This window comes from Pollicipes pollicipes, unplaced genomic scaffold (assembly GCF_011947565.3).
Source record: "Pollicipes pollicipes isolate AB1234 unplaced genomic scaffold, Ppol_2.1 Scaffold_6686;HRSCAF=7923_pilon_pilon_pilon, whole genome shotgun sequence".
Taxonomy (NCBI): Eukaryota; Metazoa; Arthropoda; class Thecostraca; order Pollicipedomorpha; family Pollicipedidae; genus Pollicipes; species Pollicipes pollicipes.
In genome coordinates this window covers 4,988,391-5,009,791 of record NW_023596921.1, presented here as the reverse complement: position 1 = coordinate 5,009,791, position 21,401 = coordinate 4,988,391, and the positions used below count along the sequence as shown (strand labels likewise).

The window sequence follows — 21,401 nt, the reverse complement described above, 5'->3', positions numbered from 1 at the left end:
ACAGGGAGCGTGACTTGAACATTCAGGACTAGAGCAGTTTTGTAGATGGTTCACATCGTCATACCGCGGCTTTTTGGAGCCAAGCTGACGGCCTGGCGTGCCGATGTGTGGGCCAGAGTGTTTCAAAACAATCCCCGCCGCCATGCGTGCACTCAAGGGTCGCGGACACATTGAGTCACCATTTGGGGGAGCTGGGGCCCATTTCCCGTGCCCCTCACGCCTTATCAGGTGAAGATACGGTTTGGGACGGGGACGGTTTCGCAGTTTCCGAACAAAACAACAGCCACTGGTTGCCATCTGCTCGGAGACTAAGATAAACCTTTCTGTAGAATCTCATGGGTAAAAGCAGACCGCTTCAGTGCCAGCTTCAGCCATGCGTGGCCGTGGGCGCATCATTTGGTGTCAGCGGCCAACACAACATGGCCGCGGTCAGCACTGGCCCAAAAAAAACAGACGTGGCTATCGGCTGGCGGTCCGTCATCCGCTGGCCATCCACCCGGCCGACCTGCTGTCACTGGGTGCCCACTTCTGCCAGCTCTCCTGGCCATCCACCCGGCCGACCTGCTGCCGCTGGGTGCCCGCTTCTACCAGCTCTCCTGGCCCTCCACCCGGCCGACCTGCTGTCGCTGGGTGTCCACTTCTGTCATCTCTGCTAGCCACCCACCCGGCCGACCTGCTGCCGCTGGGTGCCCACTTCTGCCAGCTCTCCTGGCCATGCACCCGGCCGACCCGCTGCCGCTGGGTACCGACTTCTGCCAGCTCTCTTGGCCATCCACCCGACCGACCCGCTGCCGCTGGGTGCCCACTTCTGCCAGCTCTCTTGGCCATCCACCGGGCCGACCTGCTGCCACTGGGTGCCCACTTCTGCCAGCTCTCCTGGCCATCCACCCGGCCGACCCACTGCCGTTGGGTGCCCACTTCTGCCAGCTCTCTTGGCCATCCACCCGGCCGACCCGCTGCCGCTGGGTGCCCACTTCTGCCAGCTCTCCTTGCCATCCATCCGGCCGACCTGCTGCCGCTGGGTGCCCACTTCTGCTCGACGCCCGTCCCCGATCCGTAGCTAATTCCGGCCTGTGTGTTTCTCCATGTGAAAGTCACCTCTCGCGACGATTGCCCCTGTGCAGGAGAGGCGTTGGGTACGGCCGGTCCGGGCCGCGCCACAAAACGGCCTTTCACAGCTACATTGCCAGATGGCCATCAAGCATGAGGCTGCCCTCATTGATTTGCCTCAGACTCGTGACCTGGATCGGGGGCATTTCTTCGTAAGTGTATTGCGAATATGTGGTATTTTATGTCATGCGTCGCAGTCTTGTGTATTGTGATGCTGTACGAGGGGCGCCTTTACCGCTTCTGAGGTGTTTATACAAGATCTCGGTCAGTGGCAGACCTCCAGCGAAGACCGTCCAGTGTCGCCCGATGATGTATGGCGCGACGCGATTTGCGACGTACTTTGGCGATGCTAGTTTTTTTCTTTGACAGCAAATGGACGAAATGTTATGTTGTTTTAAGGCCATCACTCACGCCTTAAAAATTAGATATGTTGTTTCCACGTCTGTGCCAAGCCGTCTCAAATAACGCCGATGGCTGCTCAAAACGCAACGCCGGTGTGTCCGCGGGCAGACTGCGTGCCGCCGCTTGTGTTGTCGGCATTCTGTGACTGCCCTGCCCTGATCTGTTTTCATTGGTGATCACCTGCCGCGTGCATGCGAGGCATTGGTAAATGACGGTCATTTTGTGGCGCGGGTACAGATCTGGGACACAAAATGGGATACCGCTCTTGGTGCAGGGCGTGTGGAGCGGGCAGCTGAAACCCGTTACTTTTGCAATGACATGACATTGCTTATTCTGAAAGCCAGTGTCAAACGACATCTTCAAAATCAAAATTGGTTGTAAAGGTAAACGCCAGTCAGTGATACGGACTTTACTGCAATTTGCCGGCGTTTCCCATTAACGTAGCCCGCGTACAGTATTTTAAGCGCGCTCGCGTGCGCTTACGCGACTCTGCCGGCCGGCGCTGGCGTGGTGCACTGCGTCCTGCGGTCGCTGGGGTGATGCACTGCGTCCTGCGGTCGCTGGGGTGATGCACTGCGCCCTAAGGTTGCTGGGGTGATGCACTACGTCCTGCGGTCGCTGGGGTGATGCACTGCGTCCTGCGGTCGCTGGGGTGATGCGCTGCGCCCTAAGGTTGCTGGGTGATGCACTACGTCCTGAGGTCGCTGGGGGTGATGCACTGCGTCCTGCGGTCGCTGGGGTGATGCACTGCGCCCTAAGGTTGCTGGGGTGATGCACTGCGTCCTGCGGTCGCTGGGGTGATGCACTGCGCCCTAAGGTTGCTGGGGTGATGCACTACGTCCTGCGGTCGCTGGGGTGATGCACTGCGTCCTGCGGTCGCTGGGGTGATGCGCTGCGCCCTAAGGTTGCTGGGGTGATGCACTACGTCCTGAGGTCGCTGGGGTGATGCACTGCGTCCTGCGGTCGCTGGGGTGATGCACTGCGCCCTAAGGTTGCTGGGGTGATGCACTGCGTCCTGCGGTCGCTGGGGTGATGCACTGCGCCCTAAGGTTGCTGGGGTGATGCACTACGTCCTGCGGTCGCTGGGGTGATGCACTGCGTCCCTGCGGTCGCTGGGGTGATGCGCTGCGCCCTAAGGTTGCTGGGGTGATGCACTACGTCCTGAGGTCGCTGGGGTGATGCACTGCGTCCTGCGGTCGCTGGGGTGATGCACTGCGCCCTAAGGTTGCTGGGGTGATGCACTGCGTCCTGAGGTCGCTGGGGTGATGCACTGCGTCCTGAGGTCGCTGGGGTGATGCACTGCGTCCTGCGGTCGCTGGGGTGATGCACTGCGTCCTGCGGTCGCTGGGGTGATGCACTGCGCCCTAAGGTCGCTGGGGTGATGCACTGCGTCCTGAGGTCGCTAGGGTGATGCGCTGCGCCCTGAGGTCGCTGGGGTGATGCACTGCGTCCTGAGGTCGCTGGGGTGATGCACTGCGTCCTGAGGTCGCTGGGGTGATGCACTGCGTCCTGCGGTCGCTGGGGTGATGCACTGCGTCCTGAGGTCGCTAGGGTGATGCGCTGCGTCCTGAGGTCGCTGGGGTGATGCACTGCGTCCTGAGGTCGCTGGGGTGATGCACTGCGTCCTGCGGTCGCTGGGGTGATGCACTGCGTCCTGAGGTCGCTAGGGTGATGCGCTGCGTCCTGAGGTCGCTAGGGTGATGCGCTGCGTCCTGAGGTCGCTGGGGTGATGCACTGCGTCCTGAGGTCGCTAGGGTGATGCGCTGCGTCCTGAGGTCGCTGGGGTGATGCACTGCGTCCTGAGGTCGCTGGGGTGATGCACTGCGTCCTGCGGTCGCTGGGGTGATGCGCTGCGTCCTGAGGTCGCTGGGGTGATGCACTGCGTCCTGAGGTCGCTGGGGTGATGCACTGCGTCCTGAGGTCGCTGGGGTGATGCACTGCGTCCTGAGGTCGCTGGGATGATGCACTGCGTCCTGAGGTCGCTAGGGTGATGCGCTGCGCCCTGAGGTCGCTAGGGTGATGCACTGCGTCCTGAGGTCGCTGGGGTGATGCACTGCGCCCTAAGGTCGCTGGGGTGATGCACTGCGTCCTGAGGTCGCTAGGGTGATGCGCTGCGCCCTGAGGTCGCTGGGGTGATGCACTGCGTCCTGAGGTCGCTAGGGTGATGCGCTGCGCCCTGCGGTCGCTGGGGTGATGCACTGCGTCCTGCGGTCGCTGGGGTGATGCACTGCGTCCTGAGGTCGCTGGGGTGATGCACTGCGTCCTGAGGTCGCTGGGGTGATGCACTGCGTCCTGAGGTCGCCAGGGTGATGCGCTGCGCCCTGAGGTCGCTGGGGTGATGCACTGCGTCCTGAGGTCGCTGGGGTGATGCACTGCGTCCTGCGGTCGCTGGGGTGATGCACTGCGTCCTGAGGTCGCTAGGGTGATGCACTGCGTCCTGAGGTCGCTAGGGTGATGCGCTGCGTCCTGAGGTCGCTAGGGTGATGCACTGCGTCCTGAGGTCGCTAGGGTGATGCGCTGCGTCCTGAGGTCGCTAGGGTGATGCACTGCGCCCTGAGGTCGCTGGGGTGATGCACTGCGTCCTGAGGTCGCTAGGGTGATGCGCTGCGTCCTGAGGTCGCTAGGGTGATGCACTGCGCCCTGAGGTCGCTGGGGTGATGCACTGCGTCCTGAGGTCGCTAGGGTGATGCGCTGCGCCCTGCGGTCGCTGGGGTGATGCACTGCGTCCTGCGGTCGCTGGGGTGATGCACTGCGTCCTGCGGTCGCTGGGGTGATGCGCTGCGCCCTGAGGTCGTTGGGGCCTGAGGTGCACGGCCGGCCGACACCGGTACTGTATAAAGTGCCGTCTGCAGAGTGCCGGCCACGCTGGCTGACCGCGGGCTTCTCCGTGGCCCTCTTGGCAACCTGGTGTAACTGCAACGGAACAAACGGAACAGTGCTCTTACCTTATGTAACGGGCATATCCTGGATAAGGTACCAGATGATATCACAAGTCTGTAATGCGCTGACGCTTTCTATCGTGCCACGTGCTTTTGATGTTACTTTGTCTCCTGGTACGTGTTAGCGTGTAGTTCTCACTGGGGGAAGGGAGGGGGGGGGGGGGGGCTTATTAACAAAAGCATGGCTTCGAGTATAAACTCATATAGTACATGTGCACAATATCCTCCGACGAAAATTCACCATCAGTGTATACCGATAAGCGCGGTGACTATTCTTCGCGCACAAGCCCCTCCCAAGTAGAATGCTACCCAGTTGATAATACATTTGTGTTAATGGGAGTGGTTACATGGGGGATACTTGATTTACGTACTCGTATAGCACAGCAAAACGTTTGGAGTGTGCTTGCGCTCCGGGTATTTCCGCTGGAGATCGCCGCTCGCTGCTTCGGCGGCACATCTCTATGCATGGGAGACGCTTGCATTTGTTTTCCCAGACATAGACATAGTTTTTCATCTAGCCATAGTTCATTTTTGTCGGTAGCATCCGCTGCACTACCGAGAACGCTTCAAATGAGTGTTTTTTTACCACCACCGTAGTCAATTCCATTTCAGGTGTTACCCACAATCATAACATGTGGGCCATGCTTGAAATGTATTCGGCCACCTGTTGGTTCGCCGTTTCTGGTGGCACATGCAAACATAGAATGGGAATGAAGTGACAAATGTGTTGATCCCGATAGTCCGCCAGCTATATCTTGTATTTTTGCGCCACGCAGTTTCAGGACAAGTGTGCTTCCAGAGTGATCAGGTCCGTGAAGACAAACTCGCTTCACCCCGCGCGCTAGGTGGAGTACCGCGCGTTGAATCGCCAACGGCTACAGCGGCCGGCGATTCCAGTTCACGCTTGGTCAGTCCATTTGTGCCGTAGGCGAGCACGTCCGAGTGGTCTGACTCCAGCGCGTCGGATTCGTCGCTCGGCATGGGGTCATCTCGACCATGCCTTTTGCGCAGTATTTACGTAGCCCTGGGCATGCTCACATGCGCTGCCCACCACGGCGTGGCGATGATGCCGCCACACCGACGTCAAGCGAACGCCGGAACATGCAGCATGGCCCGGACGAGTTTTTTCTGTATCGTTCTGACGGTTCGCAAATTCCTGGAGCTGATTGACGTGACTTGGCAACGAAACACTCGCGTGCCGCCACGGCCCGGTCTGATCGTGACGTCATTCGGAGCTGGTGGGGAGCTCCGGCTGGCGTAAGCGCGGCCCGACGTCTGCGCGGGCTCGGGGTACAGAGCTGGAACCTGAGAAGCCGACTGGTATGGCTGCGCAAGTCCGTGTCCTCCGTCGGCGCCGAGGTGACAGGGCTCAGGACGGCAACAGTCTAGCCGCCATGTCCTCCGTCCGCGCCGAGACGGTGACAGGACTCAGGACGGTTGGAGTTGGAGTTGGAGACGGTTGGAGTTGGAGACGGCTCAGGAGTTGAGCCCGCCGCGTCCTCCGTCGTCGGCGCCGAGGTGACAGGGCTCAGGACGGCAACAGTCGAGCCCGCCGTGTCCTCCGTCGGCGCCGAGACGGTGACAGGGTTCAGGACGGCAACAGTCGAGCCCGCTGTGTCCTCCGTCGGCGCCGAGACGGTAACAGGGCTCAGGACGGCAACAGTCGAGCCCGCCGTCTCCTCCGTCGGCGCCGAGGTGACGGGGCCCAGGACGGCAACAGTCGAGCCCGCCGTGTCCTCCGTCGGCGCCGAGACGATGACAGGGCTCAGGACGGCAACAGTCGAGCCCGCCGTGTCCTCCGTCGGCGCCGAGACGGTGACAGGGCTCAGGACGGCAACAGTCGAGCCCGCCGTGTCCTCCGTCCGCGCCGAGACAGTGACAGGGCTCAGGGCGGCAACAGTCTAGCCCGCCGTGTCCTCCGTCCGCGCCGAGACGGTGACAGGGCTCAAGACGGCAACAGTCGAGCCCGCCGTGTCCTCCGTCGGCGCCGAGACGGTGACAGGGCTCAAGACGGCAACAGTCGAGCCCGCCGTGTCCTCCGTCGGCGCCGAGGTGACAGGGCTCAGGATGGCAACAGTCTAGCCCGCCGTGTCCCCCGTCGTCGGCGCCGAGACGGTGACAGGGCTCAGGATGGCAACAGTCGAGCCCGCTGTGTCCTCCGTCGGCGCCGAGGTGACAGGGATCAGGACGGCTACAGTGGGTAGCTGTTCAGGCGCAGCTGGATGAGGCTCCGATCCCGCCAGCTGGCGCCAGGTCATGCGGGCTGTGAAGTACTGCAGACTGACGGCAGGTCAGCTGCGGTCGGCCGGGGAGGGGAGGGGAGGATGCCGGCAGAGGTCGGCCCGGGTCGGACCGCCGCTGTGCGCGGCTGGTAACGGCAGGTCAGCTGGGGCCGGCCGGGGGGTGCCGGCGGAGGTCGGACCGGGTCGGACCGCCGCTGTGCGCGGCAGGTAACGGGACTGCCGCACGTGTCGGCTGAGCAGCGTACGGGTCACCGCCGACCGGGGCAGGACAGTGCCAAACCGCCGTTATGTAGCTGACGCCCACGCACGACATACCTGCGGCGGCTGCCGGAAGTCGGATAGTAGCAATAGAGTGCAGTGGTGATGAACCAGGAAGCCGGCGTGACAGAGAGGAGCGCGCGACCGACATTGGCCGGCCTGGTCCGTCCGGTCGACGACGGGGTGCTCGGCCGCCGCGTGGACACCTCACCGCTAGCAGGCTTCAGGTTAAGAATCTATTAGCGGCGCACTATGTATATGGCATCACGAGGTGTCACGTAGACTCTTGGCCGAGCGTGTTCACAGCGTGACGCGTTTTCTGCCAACGTTTTCATGATTTTCGCCACGATAACTGCGCATGCGAAACACTAGCATTGTCATGCACACGCCTGCGTACGTTACCGTACCCGCCTGCGCTCAACATGGAAACTGCAACGTGTGTTTGAGAGCTATGACGTATCATTTTTCGTCTGTCGTCGATCGTGGGCGCACTAACTGACCTGTTTATAAACTAACATGTTGCGTCATTTTTGTATCACTTCCATGAAGTAACGGAAAAAGATACCGCGCATCCAGCAGAGATAACACCAGACGTCATGTAAAATGTTTGTCATCCGGGCCACTGCGGACGTTAAAAGACCCAGTTCATGGAGTCTGATGTTGACGGCATATATTCTCTGTCGTCCTATTTATTAGCTGCGAATGCACCCTGGTCACAGAACACCAGCCGTCAGACGGTCACGTACCAAGCCATCATGGCAATCGGCGGCTGGCCATCCTCAGATCAGCCGACACTTGACAGGATACCTGGCCTTGCCGGCCCCAGGTCAGCTGGCAGATGCCGTACTGCGCCGGCGCACGGAGCGGGACGGCCCGGGCCGCGTCACCCGGCCACCATCTGGGGTAAACAAACAGGCTCTGAGGACGGCACTGCGCAGTAGGCGGCCGATTGACCCATAAAAAGTGCGCGGCCTCAGCGATAGCAGCTGTGTGCGCGTGCGTGGTGTGAGCCTGCGCGGCCAGGTGTCGTCCGAACCGGCGAACCCACCGCGCGCCCGACCTCGTTGGGTTCTGCATATGCTCGGGTGCGGTTTTTGCAGACCGTTAGATAGCGTCGGCGGACCGGACCGCAGCCTCACCAAACGGAGCGATGCTAACGAACTCCGGCTGGCGCGGACGCCGGGAAAACAGTGCAAAAACGCGCGATGGATGGTAGTCTTAGATGCGTGCATGGTACGCAGGCGCTGCACGAGCGCCCGGCACCAGCGTGAAAGTCACCTGCTCGGTGTCAGCGCCCCGGGTTCATCGCACCGATGCGTCAAAACTGCTGGGGTCACAAAACCGCTCTAAAGGTCCCCAGTCGTCAGAACGCGCTGCATCGGCATCGAATAGCTCAAATGCTCGCTGCACACAATGGGTTTATGTCGAGTTTGATCAGTTGAGTATGTCCGGCTCGACTGGCTCAGGTCAGCCGGCGCACCGCACGCGGCTGTGGCGGGACTCCGAGCCCCACGCGCCGGTGTGCCGGCCAGCCGGGGCGCAGCCCAGCCAGGCGCGGCGGCCCCGCGGGATGCACGAGCTCCGTGACAGGGTGTGGGCGGGCCGACCGTGCCGCACCAGCGATCGGCGCACCGGCCGGTCGCCGCCCGCTGGCCCAGAGGTCCGTGTCGTCAGGACCGGCCGGCGGTTGGTGCGGCCGGGTCTCCGGACCCAGGTGGGATGGCGGGGCTGCTGCCGGGGCTCTGCGCCGTGTTTGGAACAACCGGCTCTGTTTGTTGACGGGGTCTGCCAAACGACTTTGACGGCGAGCTCCGATGTTGAAGAAGCCCTCCTGGCATTTTCCCGAAAAGATAACTTCGGGTGGTCTCAGATAAGGTCCCCACCGCTGCTGGGTCCCCACGTCCGGTGCTGGGTCCGGTGCTGGGCCTCTCCGGGCCGGTCGGTCTCGTGAGCGCCGACCCGCGTCTGCCGTGGCGTGGCTCGGCCCGCTCCGTCCCCGGCCGGGACGCCGGGTGCCCGTGTCACCTCCTTGGTCGTGCCGGGTCAGCGCCGCAAGGTCAGCCTCCGGTCGAGCCGATGCGCCTCGTGTGGCCCGCCGGCGTCTTTGTGTCGGCCCGGCGCGTGGCGCCGACAGCGCCCCTGGCGGCGGCCGTCGGCGGCGCGCGCGGCTACACCACGTACGCGAGTCCCAGCCATTCAGTGACGGCTAGGACGGCGGATGAGGAGGGGGCGCGGGACAAGGAGGCACGCTGACCGGCGGCGAATGGGACAGGCGTGTGCGGTGTAACGCAGACAGACTTGAGGAGCGCGACGTGAAGCGGGAGCGCCGGCAGACACGGACAGTGGCGAACAGTGGACGGACAGTGAGCGAACAGTGAGAACGGTGAACGGATTGTGAGAACGGCGAACGAACTGTGAACGTACGAACCATGCTGTGCGAGCCGCTGATCATGTCCAACTCCCTTGTAGAGCGGCGGCGGGTGGCGCACGTGCCGAATGTCGGCGCGCTGCTGCAGAAGCCGAGCGTGGCGGCGGCAGCGGCGTCCACGTCGGCCGCGGCTGACACAAAGACGGTCACCACGGCGCAGACGGCGCCCAAAGGCGGCAAGAGGCTGGCGCATACTCCGAGCACGGTACGTGGTGGCTGCGGCAGCCGGGCTGGGCAGCTGGCCGGCCGTCTGCCCCCCCCCCCTTCGTCGGGTCACGAGCAGGATCGGGGTACACGGGAGACTTGAGCGCAGAGGCTGAGACAGTCACGCTGTGCGCCCAACTCTTGTGGTCGTCCACTCCGGTGTTGATCGAGGCCACAAAGTTTTGCTGTGAAACCATTGCAAACCTGCTTCACCACGAAGTCATGGTTGTGGTATACCGCCACTGTTACTGTTATCGTAATATGCTCCTCACCGCATTATTGCAATCGTAACGTCCCTTGTGGTCCGAAGCACCGTGAGCGTAAGTGTCGTAGCAACAACGTGGTTCTCAGTGCGGTGTCCCTTCTGCCATACAAACGCTATGCGTATGCATCCGCTGCGGCCGCGAGGCCGGAGCGGGCGCATGCGTACATACAAGCATACGCATATACGCATACGCGTTGCGTTTAGTGCTCGTGGCCGTGTGCGTGCGCGCTGAGTTCGGCGTTGTAATCATAACACACATGGCGGCCAAGTGTGATCAGAGCACACCCTGCACTCGTCTGCTCGGAGGGCGTCCTCGTGTTGTGACGAACTCAGCGTATCGCGTATTTTTCGTCCGTGATCACAATGTCGTACTGCTTTGCTGTGGCTGCACTTCCGCCAAACTGTCAAGTCGCCGAAGCCCGCGCCCGCCTTGGTGTCGTACCCATCACCGCGCGGTGGACAACGCTGCCCTTCCCCTGCAGCGATTAAATGTCCCACTATGATGACGTCGTCCATCGTTGCCGGTTGATGGACGCTCAGTTGGAGAAAGTCCACTCTCGTGGCGTTCACGACAGTCACAGCATGCACGGTGAAGCACAGCGAAGGCTGTAGCCGCTGATGCGCCTCCGCTCCTACGCCTATCAGGCCGTCGCTCGGCGCTTCTCTTCGCGCGCCGACGTCGCGGTACGTCTCGCCGGCGGCTCAGCCGGCACGGCGAAAAGCCGGTCTCACGCAACCGCCTGTGGAGAGACCCGCTAGCCGCCCTCCCACGTACCGACTCGAACATTGCGTCACGGCGCGAGCGCCGCGCACCGGACGGGAAAAGTGAGCCGCTTTGAGCACGGGTCTCCGGACGCGACGATGCTGGTGCAACACAATTGACGCGGGGCCGCTGTTGGTCGGCGTTCCCACGTGGAAGCGTGGGGGGGGGGGGGAGGGGAGGGGGCTGGAAAGCGCGGCCCGGCGTCCCGCCGCCCTTCGGCCGCTGCCGGTATCGCCGCGCTGCGATAGCACGCGGCGCCGGTGTTGTATGCGCGGCGCCGGCCGGTCAGCGGCGGCCCAGGCGTCACGCTCCGGCCCCGGCGGCGCAGTGTTGACGTTTGGCCGGTCACGTGGTCGGCCGGCCGCCCGGCGCCAGGCGACCTTGTGGCCGCGTGTTTTGACGGTGGAGCTACTACGCGGCCGTGGATCCCGAGCGCACATGCGTCGCCGTCGGGAGAGGCCTCTGGCGTCTGGGAGGGTTTTGGCCGAAGGCGGCTATCAGCCTTTATGTCCGTAGTTTTTCTAGCCTGGTGCAATTGTAGACATAGTGGGGGGATTTATAGCGCGGTGGAGGGGGGGGGGGGGGGATTTAAGGTCTGCCGAGTCTGTCGGTATCTACGGCCGACCCCTGGCTGCGCGGTGTCGCTGGCCCCGGGTCTAGGTCGGCCCCGCACTGCTGACGTGCGGCGGCACTGCGCCGACGACGGCACGTGCGAGAGGTGATGAGAGTGACACGAGATGCGGCGGCGCAACGTCAGCCGTCCAGGCCTCGCCGACGGACTGGTGGCCCGCGCGACCGGGCGGAGCGGTGCGCGAAGTGCTCCGCGCCGCAGCAGCCCGAGCTCCCCAGCTGTCGTCGCTCCGTCGCATGTCAGCGCTGCGGCAAACAAAGCGTCGCCGTGCGCTTGGGACGCGAAGATGACAATGTCTGGGAAACAGGTAGGATGCATTGGGCACGCCAGCTTAGTCACACACAGCTGCCTGACGGCTGGGCGGCGTGCGTGCCACTGGCACTCCGCTCACTGGCCGGGAGCACAGGCGCCGGAGGACAGTGAGGCAGGTCGCTACAGCGGCGCCGCGCCTCCTCCACCCGCGGCCCGGCCGGCCCAGCCAGCCTGTCGACGGCGCCGTCTCGCGTGGCGCCTGAGTCACGCGGCCGGTGACGAGAGGTTGCGCGGCCGACCTCTGCCGTCGCCGCCACCTGTAAACGCGCTCGCGCGCGCGCGCGCCACGTGTGCGTGAGTCAGGCGGCCGGCCGCCGGCCCGGTCGATCCGCTCCACGCGCCACCCACTACGGCCGGCGGCGCGTGTGACGCACGTGGGCCCGGCGGCGGCGGCCGGCTCGGCCGTAATGGCCGCGTCATCGGCCCGCTATGCGGGTGTGGGGAGAGGAGAGGGCGCGGTGCAGAGGCAGGCTGCGCTCGAGACTGGTGCCGAGAGCGAACGCCACGATAAGCGTCGATGACAGCTGTGTTATCAGCTGTATAGCTTTGCCCATGCGCAGCGGTGTACCAGCTGTGCGTATCAGCAGCGGTGTACAGTAGTGCTGCGTGCTACCCACGCCTCGAGCCGTCCATTCTCGAAGCGCTAATGCGTGCGGCCTGTTAAGTGCGGTGGTTGTCAGCGGCACGTCTGGCTCAGGCCGGCGGCCGGCAGCAGGGAGCCACGCTCTTGTGCTGTCGGGACCTGAACGTGACCGGGGCCTCATGGGCTGCCGCCCTCGTCCCCGCTCACCCCCTTTTCCCTAGCTGCGGGCGGTCGGCCTGGCCGGAGCCACTGCGAGCGGCGCCGCCCGCCGCGCTGGCCGCTCTGTCACCTCCCCGGCGCTGGTCCGTCGCACCCGGGGAGGACCCCCGCGGCGCCGGCAGCTGCCGGGCCGCGCTCGCGCTCCTGCCGCGGCGGCCGGCCGGGCGAAGCTGGCCCGGACCGAACACGTGCCCGCCACGTGAGCCGTGCCCTGCACCGTGACCGCCGCGCCAGCAGAGAGCCAGCCGCCGTCACAGCTCCGTCTTAATCCAGTTCTACGAACAGTGCGCCGAATGTTGCCTGATCCGTGCTCGCTGACGCCGGGTTCTGGCGGGGGTTTGCTTGCCGCGCACCAGTCAGCCGCGTGCGGCGGCGGCCGGCTGCAGTGCCGTCCGGCGGCAGCCGTTGCGCGGGCCCCGGCGCTGGCTGGCCACGGCGACGGGGGCTGGCGGCCGGGTTCTCTCGCCACCGGCCGGCCTGACTCACCTCCTCCGCCGGACCGGAGCCGGGTGACGTCACGGGCCCGGCCGGCGCGTCACCGGCGCTTCGCGCCATCCGGCGACGTTCGCCGAATGTGGCCTGCGGTCGAGCCACGGCGCCGGCCGAAGAGGCTGACCTTCGTATGCGGGGCGGACGCGGAAAAATGGGTCGGGAAAGTAAGCCAGACGGAGACGGAGTGAAATGTGTGGAACGGAAGCGGTCGGCGCTCTGTCGGGTACCTGCGCCTGGCGCCCGGCGGACCCGGTGACCGGCGGGGCTCACACCGCAGTCTGCGCGGTGCTCGGACTGCGGTGCCGGCTTCCGAGCGCGTCGCGCTGCGGGCGACGCGAGCGGTCGTGACTCGGGTCCTCCGGGGTCGACTGGGCTGCCGTCCGGGCGGTGGCGTCACTCACGTTGCCCCGCGCCGGGAGCGCCGCAGGTCGGCGCGCCGGAGCCGCCGGTGCCCCGTCCGCCCGGCTCAGCCGAGCGACGCGGTGCATTGGTCTTTGTTCGATGCACGGATGGCAGCGGGCTCGCCCAGCGCAGCTGCTCGCGTCGGATCGGCTGCACCCTTTTGGACGCGGGCCAACTGTCCCGGAAAACACGGCAGACCTTGAAAAACACGTCGCAGAGCCAACGCTCCCTGCCGTGGAATCCGCCTGATGGAAACGCATCGGATTCTAGCATTGCAAGCAGAGCCGGCGCATGAGGAGCGCGGTTCAGCGTCGCTCCCGTCAGCCCTGCCGGCGGGCAGGCTGCCTGGGCGGCCGGAGCGGGCGGCGCCACGCCGCGCCGCCGCCAGCTCCGCGGCCGGCCGCCCGGGCCGCCCGCCGCGCCGGCCGGGGCGTCGACCGTCGGCCGAGACCTTGGCCGCGACGGCCCGCGCCGGCCGGCCGGGCGCGCCGCCCGGCTCGGGATGGGGACGGCCCGGCGCCGGGGCGCCCCGGCCCGCCACCGCCGGCTTGTACGCGCCGCCGTGTGACGTCACACCGAGCAGCTCGCTGGGGAAAGCCCAGCTCAGGGAGCACAGACGCCCGGGCTTGCTGAGAAAACTCTGCATGCTCAAAACTCGGATGCTGCTGTCTGAAGACCTTCTGGTTTTCCGAGAGCGCGTTATTGACTCGCTGTTCACCTGTCGGAAAGCTGGCTGAACTGGTCGGGGAACATCGGCCGCTCATTTTCATTGGAGCAGGATTTAACTGACATTTACAGATTACCTGTCAAGATATCTGTACCGATACTGACTTCACTGAGTGTTGGGAAAACAGTCCACGTTGTTTACGAGGGTGGTTTCAGCGTACCGCGGCCAGGTATCAAGTCTTTACAGCTACTTAATGGATGTGGGAATGTTTGGGTCATATCAAACAGTGGTGGTGCTTTAAACTTGACCCACAGAACTGATTTTTTGAACGTCATACGGTATCGATGTCTTGAACAACCCTACAATTAGGTGATGGAAAAAGCATTCTGAGCTATATTTGTGATAACGGTGGGAGAGTGGCCCTAAACGCCCTGTGTTACGGTCTTTGCCTGTCATGCCCGTTTTTGCCCTGGTGACGAGGGCGACATGGCACCGCTAAGCTTGTGTGGAGGCCGCGGCCACCTGACTTCCACAACGTTGCGGTTGGTGTCGCGCGCGCCGTAGCGAACCCATTCCTGCAACACCTGCGACTACGACGGTCATATAATCACCCGGAGGCCGCGGCGCAGCCTGGGTTCGAACCGAGACCCTCCACATTAAAAACGGAGGCCAAGCACCGACACCACCACGCGGCCTCCGGCAGCCCAGCGCCCGTCAACCTGTTGCCATGGCAGCCACTGGCCGCTCCGCGCTGCTGAGTATGCGGGCCTGGCGTGTGCGCTGCGTACGTGGTAAGGAGGCGTCACAAGAGATCTGTCGTCACTGCTGCTCGGCGTGTCCGATGTGGGTTTTCCTCGTTGGTGCGTAGAACGAGTGCAGGGATCGGCAAAGTTCCTGTTGTCGGCAGACTTATCATTCAAGATGATTAGTTTCAGTGGAATCTTGCTTGAGATGCAGTATGTTCAGTAAAAATACCGCGGAAAATGATACTGCGAGCTTGGATTTCAGTGGAATCGTTCTCGAGATGCCACGTTTTAAACATCAAGCAGCGGTACTATTTAAATCCGGCCGAGCTCACCGAGGAACGTAAACACAGGCCATGTGCTTGTAAAAAGAGGTGAGAATTGTGAACCCCGTCTACTATATAGGCCAGCCGGTAGTGTGGGGGACGTCAGCAATGCGCCAGTGCCCGTCTTGGTACCAGCGTCGGCCCTCAGCGGTACGTGACGTGAACAATCTCCACCACAGCTACCTACCAAATGCAGTGCTAAGTGGCGTAGCATTTCATACCGTGGAGGCGGACGCACTTTGCAAGCAGTTACTCGCGAAAGAAGACACTAGGCTGCATCGGAAAAGTCGCCCTTTTGACCGAAAAGGGTCACGACTTTTAGTCACAGCTGTTGCTGGCAACCACCTGCTATCAGGAGATCAGAGTAGATTAGATCAGTGACATCGGACTTCTCTGGGTCTCTGCTATCCCTGTTTGATCTAGTAAACAATGCAAATATTTAAGTAATGTTATGCATTCCATTTTCACGCGTTCACAGATTGCGATGGCTGGCCAAGGGTGATTTTGAACTGTAAGACTGCGCTGTCACCCATGTCAGTGCGAGGTGTGATCGGAATGTATTTTGGGAGTCGAAATCAAATAATAATGGTCCTATGCCGTGGTTACGTCGGCTATGCACGTTTCTTCGAGGCACAGTTTATAAATCTTTGTGGGATGACGCGCTCCGTTCCGGGGGAGGCTGGCCGCGTACAGAGTCCCTATCGCCGATGACGCACTGCAGATGAGAGAAGCCGACAGCGGGTTCACTGTGCAGCGAGCTGCGACCTCTGGACGTCTGGTGCCTCTGCGGCGCAGCGGGGCCCGATAGCGGGTACAGCCGCCGGACTGGCGGCGGGGTCGCGCGCGACACAGCCGGCGGGGCACCCGCGCGCGGTGGCCTCCCGCTACTGCACGCCCGTTTTGCGCCAGTGTTGCCGGGAGGCGCAATCGAAGTACCTCGGCGCGGGGTCTCGGCGGTGTCGGTGATCAGCCTCGCTGGGAGCTGGCGCGTACTCGTCGATTGTGTTCGTTGGACGGAAGTGGTCAGTGATGGTCTCAGCCGCTGCCATGCGGATGCCCCCTTGGGTGATCAGCGGAGAGCTGCCCAGGGTGCAAGCGGCGGTGTTGACTTCTTCAGCTGTGTCCTGCCGCCAGTTTTGACTCGGGTCCCTTGGAGCCCAACAACAAAAGCAAGACAGGACAAAGCACCAAGCAGCGCCTCACACTACGCTTTTTGTCCGGATCTGTTGTTACATGCTGACCGTTTGTAAGCGCATGCGTTATATGTTGTTTTTCCCATTGTAGGTTTGTTGATTGTGCGTCAGCGGAAATCGCCGTCTATCATTCCAGGACGTCTCGCCAGCGCATTTCCTGGTGACCTTTCTGACTGCGTGCAAACGACTTCCGCAGTGATGTTTTTGTTGCGCGCGCGCGCGCCGCGCTGACCTGTAACGGTGCAACCGTTCGGGGCGAAGGAGCGGCCGAAACATCGGGGAAATTTAGTGCGATTTGGCTATATCTGGGACATACACGACAATGGGGCAATTAGACCTAGACCATTCTGAGCTTAACAAGATAACGGTCGGGGAGTTTTAGGTCTTTGAATGGCTCTTTAGTTTAAACCTTTGTTGTCTTCCATTGTGATGTTTTGTACCAGAGCGTACCTGGTTTCGATTCGGAACGACAACTGCATGCGATTGCGATGACGCAGTTGCAAGCTCTTAATTTCCACTATGTCGCGCGTTAGCCGGATAAAACATTTAACTAGTGAAAGAAATAGTACCAACTCGTGTGATACACTTCAGCAGCACTGTTTAGGAGTGTCTTGCGAAATACGCTTAGTTTTGTGCCTGCGCTGGGAACCTGTGTGGAGTATAGATATTGTTCTTTACCACGTTCAGCCGGGAAAAGTGTGCTGACACTTAATGACTTTTTGTAAAGTTTGGTGAGTAAATTATTTTGACGGGTGTGAGGCTCTGTAGCGCAACGGTACGACAACGGTACGGTGTGTTGAATACGACAGCGGAATACTGTTAAGCCCGGGCGCCTCCCGGGCGCGAGGAAACCATGAAAGCTTTTGACACGCTGCGTCTGCGCGTCTGGCGCCGGACTGTGGCGAAGACTAGCGTACAGCTGCTGTGAAGTGCAGCATTTTTCAACACGTTTTTTCATGTTTTGCAACTTTGAGCTTCAGATTGTGTGGCCAGACTAGGCTTTCGCATCACCTAGCTGAGCGCGACATTAGTGCACAAGTATTTCGTTCGTGCAGCAATATACGAGCATCATGCCAGCGAGCATGATGTAGGGCCAGTCGTGCGACCCGATGCCAAGACAAGTGTGGGGCTCCGGGCCGCACGCCTCCGCGTCTCGCGGCGCCGGCCACAGCTTACTCTTCGCGCGCCTCCTCGCGAACGGGCGTGCGATCCACGACGTAGTCACGCACCGCTAGCGGGCAGCCGCGCGCCGGGGCTGCCGGCGGCGCGCCTCGGCCAGGTTATAGGTGCCCCGCTCCTGTGCGTGCGGTGTCACGCCGCGCGCGCCGAAGCCAGCTGATCGCGGGCAGGTCGTGCGCCGGCAGCACGTGCGTACCTGACACGCCGCGGTGCCGCGGTCGGGTGACGGGCTGTCACGTCGCCGTCGGCGGTGGCCTCCGGGGATCGTCGGCGCTCGGCGCGTGGGTTTGTGCACGCGGCGGCGGCGGCGGCGGCGACGGCGCATGCGGCCGCCGCCGGGGTCGACGCCTGTTGTTGGGCCGGGGGGGGGGGGGGGGGGGCGCGTTGGCGCTGCCGCTGACCCAAATCCTCGTGTTTGGCTTGTGTCGCGTCGTGCCGTGGCGCGCGCGGCGCCAGGGCCGTGCGGCTCAGGTGAAGGATTAGCGCCGCGTTCTGCCGGGGTCTGCAGGCGCGGACCTTCCTCTCTGGCGCCGAGTGACGCTTCAAAGTCGTTTCTTCGAAGGGCGAGAGAGAGAGAGAGAGAGAGAGAGAGAGAGAGAGAGAGAGAGAGAGAGAGAGAGAGAGAGAGAGAGAGAGAGAGAGAGAGAGAGAGAGAGAGAGAGAGAGAGAGGAGAGGAGAGGGAGAGGAGAGGAGAGGAGAGGGAGAGGGAGAGGGAGAGGGAGAGGGAGAGGGAGAGGGAGAGGGAGAGGGAGAGGGAGAGGGAGAGGGAGAGGGAGAGGAGAGGGAGAGGGAGAGGGAGAGGGAGAGGGAGAGAGATGTGACTGGCCGTCTGGCGTAAGGCTGGGCGGCGATGCGCCGTTCGCAGCGCTCGGGAGCCCGGCGCCCTGGTCACGCCCGAGCGCTCCTGGGCGACGTCGCTGCACGTGCGCCGGCGGCAGCACGATTGGCGGCGGTGGTGGCCGGGTGCCGCTATCCTGGGTCAGTGGCCGCCGTCGGGGCCCGGAGGCGCATCACGCCGCGCCGCCTGTCGCCGGCTCGCGCTGCGCTGCAGCACGCCGGCAGGACACAGAAGCGGTTGTGCCACACCTCCTGACCGCCTCCCCGCCGCGCAGCGAGGTGGCTGTGCGCGGTAGTTGGCCCGTGAGGCGTATGTATGTGTGTGTGGGGGGGGGGGGGGGAGGCAGGGGAGTGGACCTATTTTAAGATTTTTAATTGTAAGCGCTCATTGTTAATACATAAATCGCGGACGGCCGCGCCGTGTCGTGACATGGCACGTCAGCAATCACCGGTAGCTACTATTCGGCATACAGCCGGATGAGTGATTATAATTTTTCCCATAGTTCACACCACTTGGTGGCGGGGTTGTTGCCCATCTGACAAGCCATGGGAAGCAAAGAATCTCATTCTGACATCGGTTTAAAGAAATAAGTAGAAAAAGGTCATGCCGGACACAAGTCCGGGAAATCTATTGGAAGTGGCCAGTGTTTGTAGTCGGCGTGGCCCGACGGCGCCGTTGCGCCGGGTGTTGGCAGCACGGCCGGACGCATGCCGCCTCGGTCGGCGGCGCTGCTCGCGCCGGGCGGCTGCGGTGCCGGCCGCCCCTGCCGACTGTGACCAGGAGCGCACCGACCGCTGGCGCGCGCGCCGCGGCGCCGGCCGACGGCGCATCGCCGCCGGCTTTATTTTGGTCTTCTAGCTATTGGCACCCGGCGCACGGCTAATATTTTCGTCCGGTGGCGCGATCGCAGGCCACCCTCTTCCAACACGACGGCCGTCCGGCCGCGAACCCCGCTGACCGCCGCGTCCCTGAGATTGCGCCAGCCGCGGCGTCCTGTCGCCGGCCCCCGCTGCGGCGTCCTCGGCGCCAGCGGCTTCCCCCGAGTCGCGCCACGTCACGTCACGCCCCGTCAGCCGCGTCACGTCGGCGGGAGAGAGGCGCTGGACGCCGCTGCCGATGTTGAGAGGCGCGAGTGGCGCCATCGCCCGGTGACGCCACCGCCCCGTCCTGCACGCCAGTTGCGTGACGCCGTTTTCCTACGCTCGTTGCAGCCTCGTCATTTGCGATTCACTCCGGTTCCCACGGGCGTCCCTGGAAATGTCGACCGTGGCGCGGCTTTTACCAGATTAGCCCAGTTTTCTGCGGCCTATGCGGTGCCTCGCTGGCGACAAGTGCGTGTAGGGTCGTTACACGGCACGCAGCCTCTGATAAGATCGGGTATTGTAACACGTAGGTCAGGGGCCGCTGCGCCTCGCCCTGTTTTCCGGCCCAGAGCCTCGCCGCGGGAACTTGTGCAGCGCCATCGCCCGTCTAATATTCATAACGGCGGCCCCAAAGGCTGGTAGATGCCGTTGTTTCACCTCTGTCGTAACAACCCCCGGATTTTGACACGGCGCTTCTTTGTGATGGAAATGGACGTCGGCGGCCGTCGGCTTCGACCCCGGTGACCTTCGAACGTTTCATTTCTGTCGCTGCCGGATGGCTCACGTGTTTGGCACGGTCAGCCCGCTGCCCGGCTCTGACGTCACGCCCCGCTGTTGCCAAAGGCCCCAGCCCTGACATAACCAGCCTTGGGCCGGCTTGGGTTGTTCAAGGGCGAGGTCGGGTCCGCTGCGGCGGGGCATCCGGCTGAGCTTCGTATCTCGGCGTTTGCGGCAGCGGTGGCCCCCCAGAGAGCGGAAGATCGGGCTTTGGTCAGCGGACGTCGCTGCAAGGCTGAGAGGGCGGCCAACGCTGTCCATGTTTGTGCGCCATGGCGTGATGCGCGGTTTCGTTTGCCAGAGAGGACCTTCCCAAGGTTGTCGCCACACTTGTTGGGTTAGGTGGCAAATCGCGTTCGCCGATTGAAATCATGAGAAATATTGTGCTAGCTTCCGTCACGTGCGTACGTCGTTATTTCAGGGAACTTGTAAGGTAATGTTCCCGGCTTAGAGCAGAGTTCAGTCCAGCGTAGTGGGCCTGTTTCAAAGTGAGCGCCGTGAGCTTCGCAGCTTCCGTCTTCCATCGGGTGCTCCGTTGCGGGGGACCGTCAACAACCGGTGTCGGCCATGTAGCGGCCGATGCCCCGGGTGGCACTCCGCCGACGGCCGGGCGCGGTGTAGGCCCGGCTGGAGCCGCAGGTGCGCCGCCGGACGGCACGCGGCTGCGCGCCGCTCTCCGCCGGCGTCAGGTCACCGCTCCGGGCCGCGGGCGGCGCCAACAGCTGCGGCCTGGGCGCCGGTCGTGGCCGCCCCCCGCGGAGGAGCGGGCGCCGGCCGAGGTCGGCGTTGTCAACGGCGCCGGCCGCTGACCCGAGCGCACCACAAAGCCGCGCGCGTACCGACACCGACACCGACGGCGACAGGTGCGGTGCGTGCCGCCCGCGTGTCACGCGTGCCGCCGAGGACCGGCCGCTGTTGGTGGTGCGAGGCTGGGCGGCGCGCACCGGCGTCTCCGGCGCTCTTTTCAGGCGTCTCCCGCGCTCTCGTCAAGCGTCCCCCGCTCTCTCGTCAAGCGTCTCCCGCGCTCTCGTCAGGCGTCTCACCTGCCCGGGCTGGTGCTCTCGAGCCCGGGTACTCGCTCCCGCTTATCTTCGAGGATGAACGTCTGCATGGCTGTGCCCACAGTCGATACGTGGATTGTTGGCCTCGATCAGATGGCTTTGGCGCTTCTGCAGGTACGGCTGTGCTGCATTTGCATCTGTACTTGGCGTTGCATCTAGATTGGACGATGCCCTCTTCGTCCAGCACTTCAAGTCGTGACCGGGAAGCGATCGATCGCCCAAGAGTGCAACCACTCGAGATAGTGCTCACCTGTCGTTTCACCGGCTGGGGGTTCGTCGTCTCTTCCCAGCGGCCGATGGTGTGGCTGGAGGATACCCGTCTTAGACTGTTCTGGACGGACAGTCGTGGTGTCGCCTGCCATGCTCGCCAAACGGGTTGCGATTGGGAGAGAGAGAATAGAGGGAGAGTGGCGGCATCTGATCAGACCGTCTATATCGGGTTACGCCGCTCAGTTTTGCTCTATAGAGTCGGCGCTACGGCTGGTGCTGGTACGGGGAAGAA

At 63.1% G+C, this 21,401-nt stretch overlaps 1 protein-coding gene across 2 annotated transcripts in view; it reads left to right on the top strand.

Annotated features, from left to right (window-relative positions):
* The first annotated feature begins 9,158 nt into the window (after positions 1 to 9,158).
* LOC119107510 (RNA exonuclease 1 homolog) overlaps positions 9,159 to 21,401 on the top strand; it is a 19,877-nt gene continuing 7,634 nt past the window's right edge. For both annotated transcript variants that reach the window (XM_037230968.1, XM_037230967.1), the window contains exon 1: positions 9,159 to 9,585. In XM_037230968.1, coding sequence (XP_037086863.1) covers positions 9,382 to 9,585 — 204 coding nt within the window. In that variant the 5' untranslated portion in view covers positions 9,159 to 9,381. The remainder of the gene's footprint in view (positions 9,586 to 21,401) is intronic.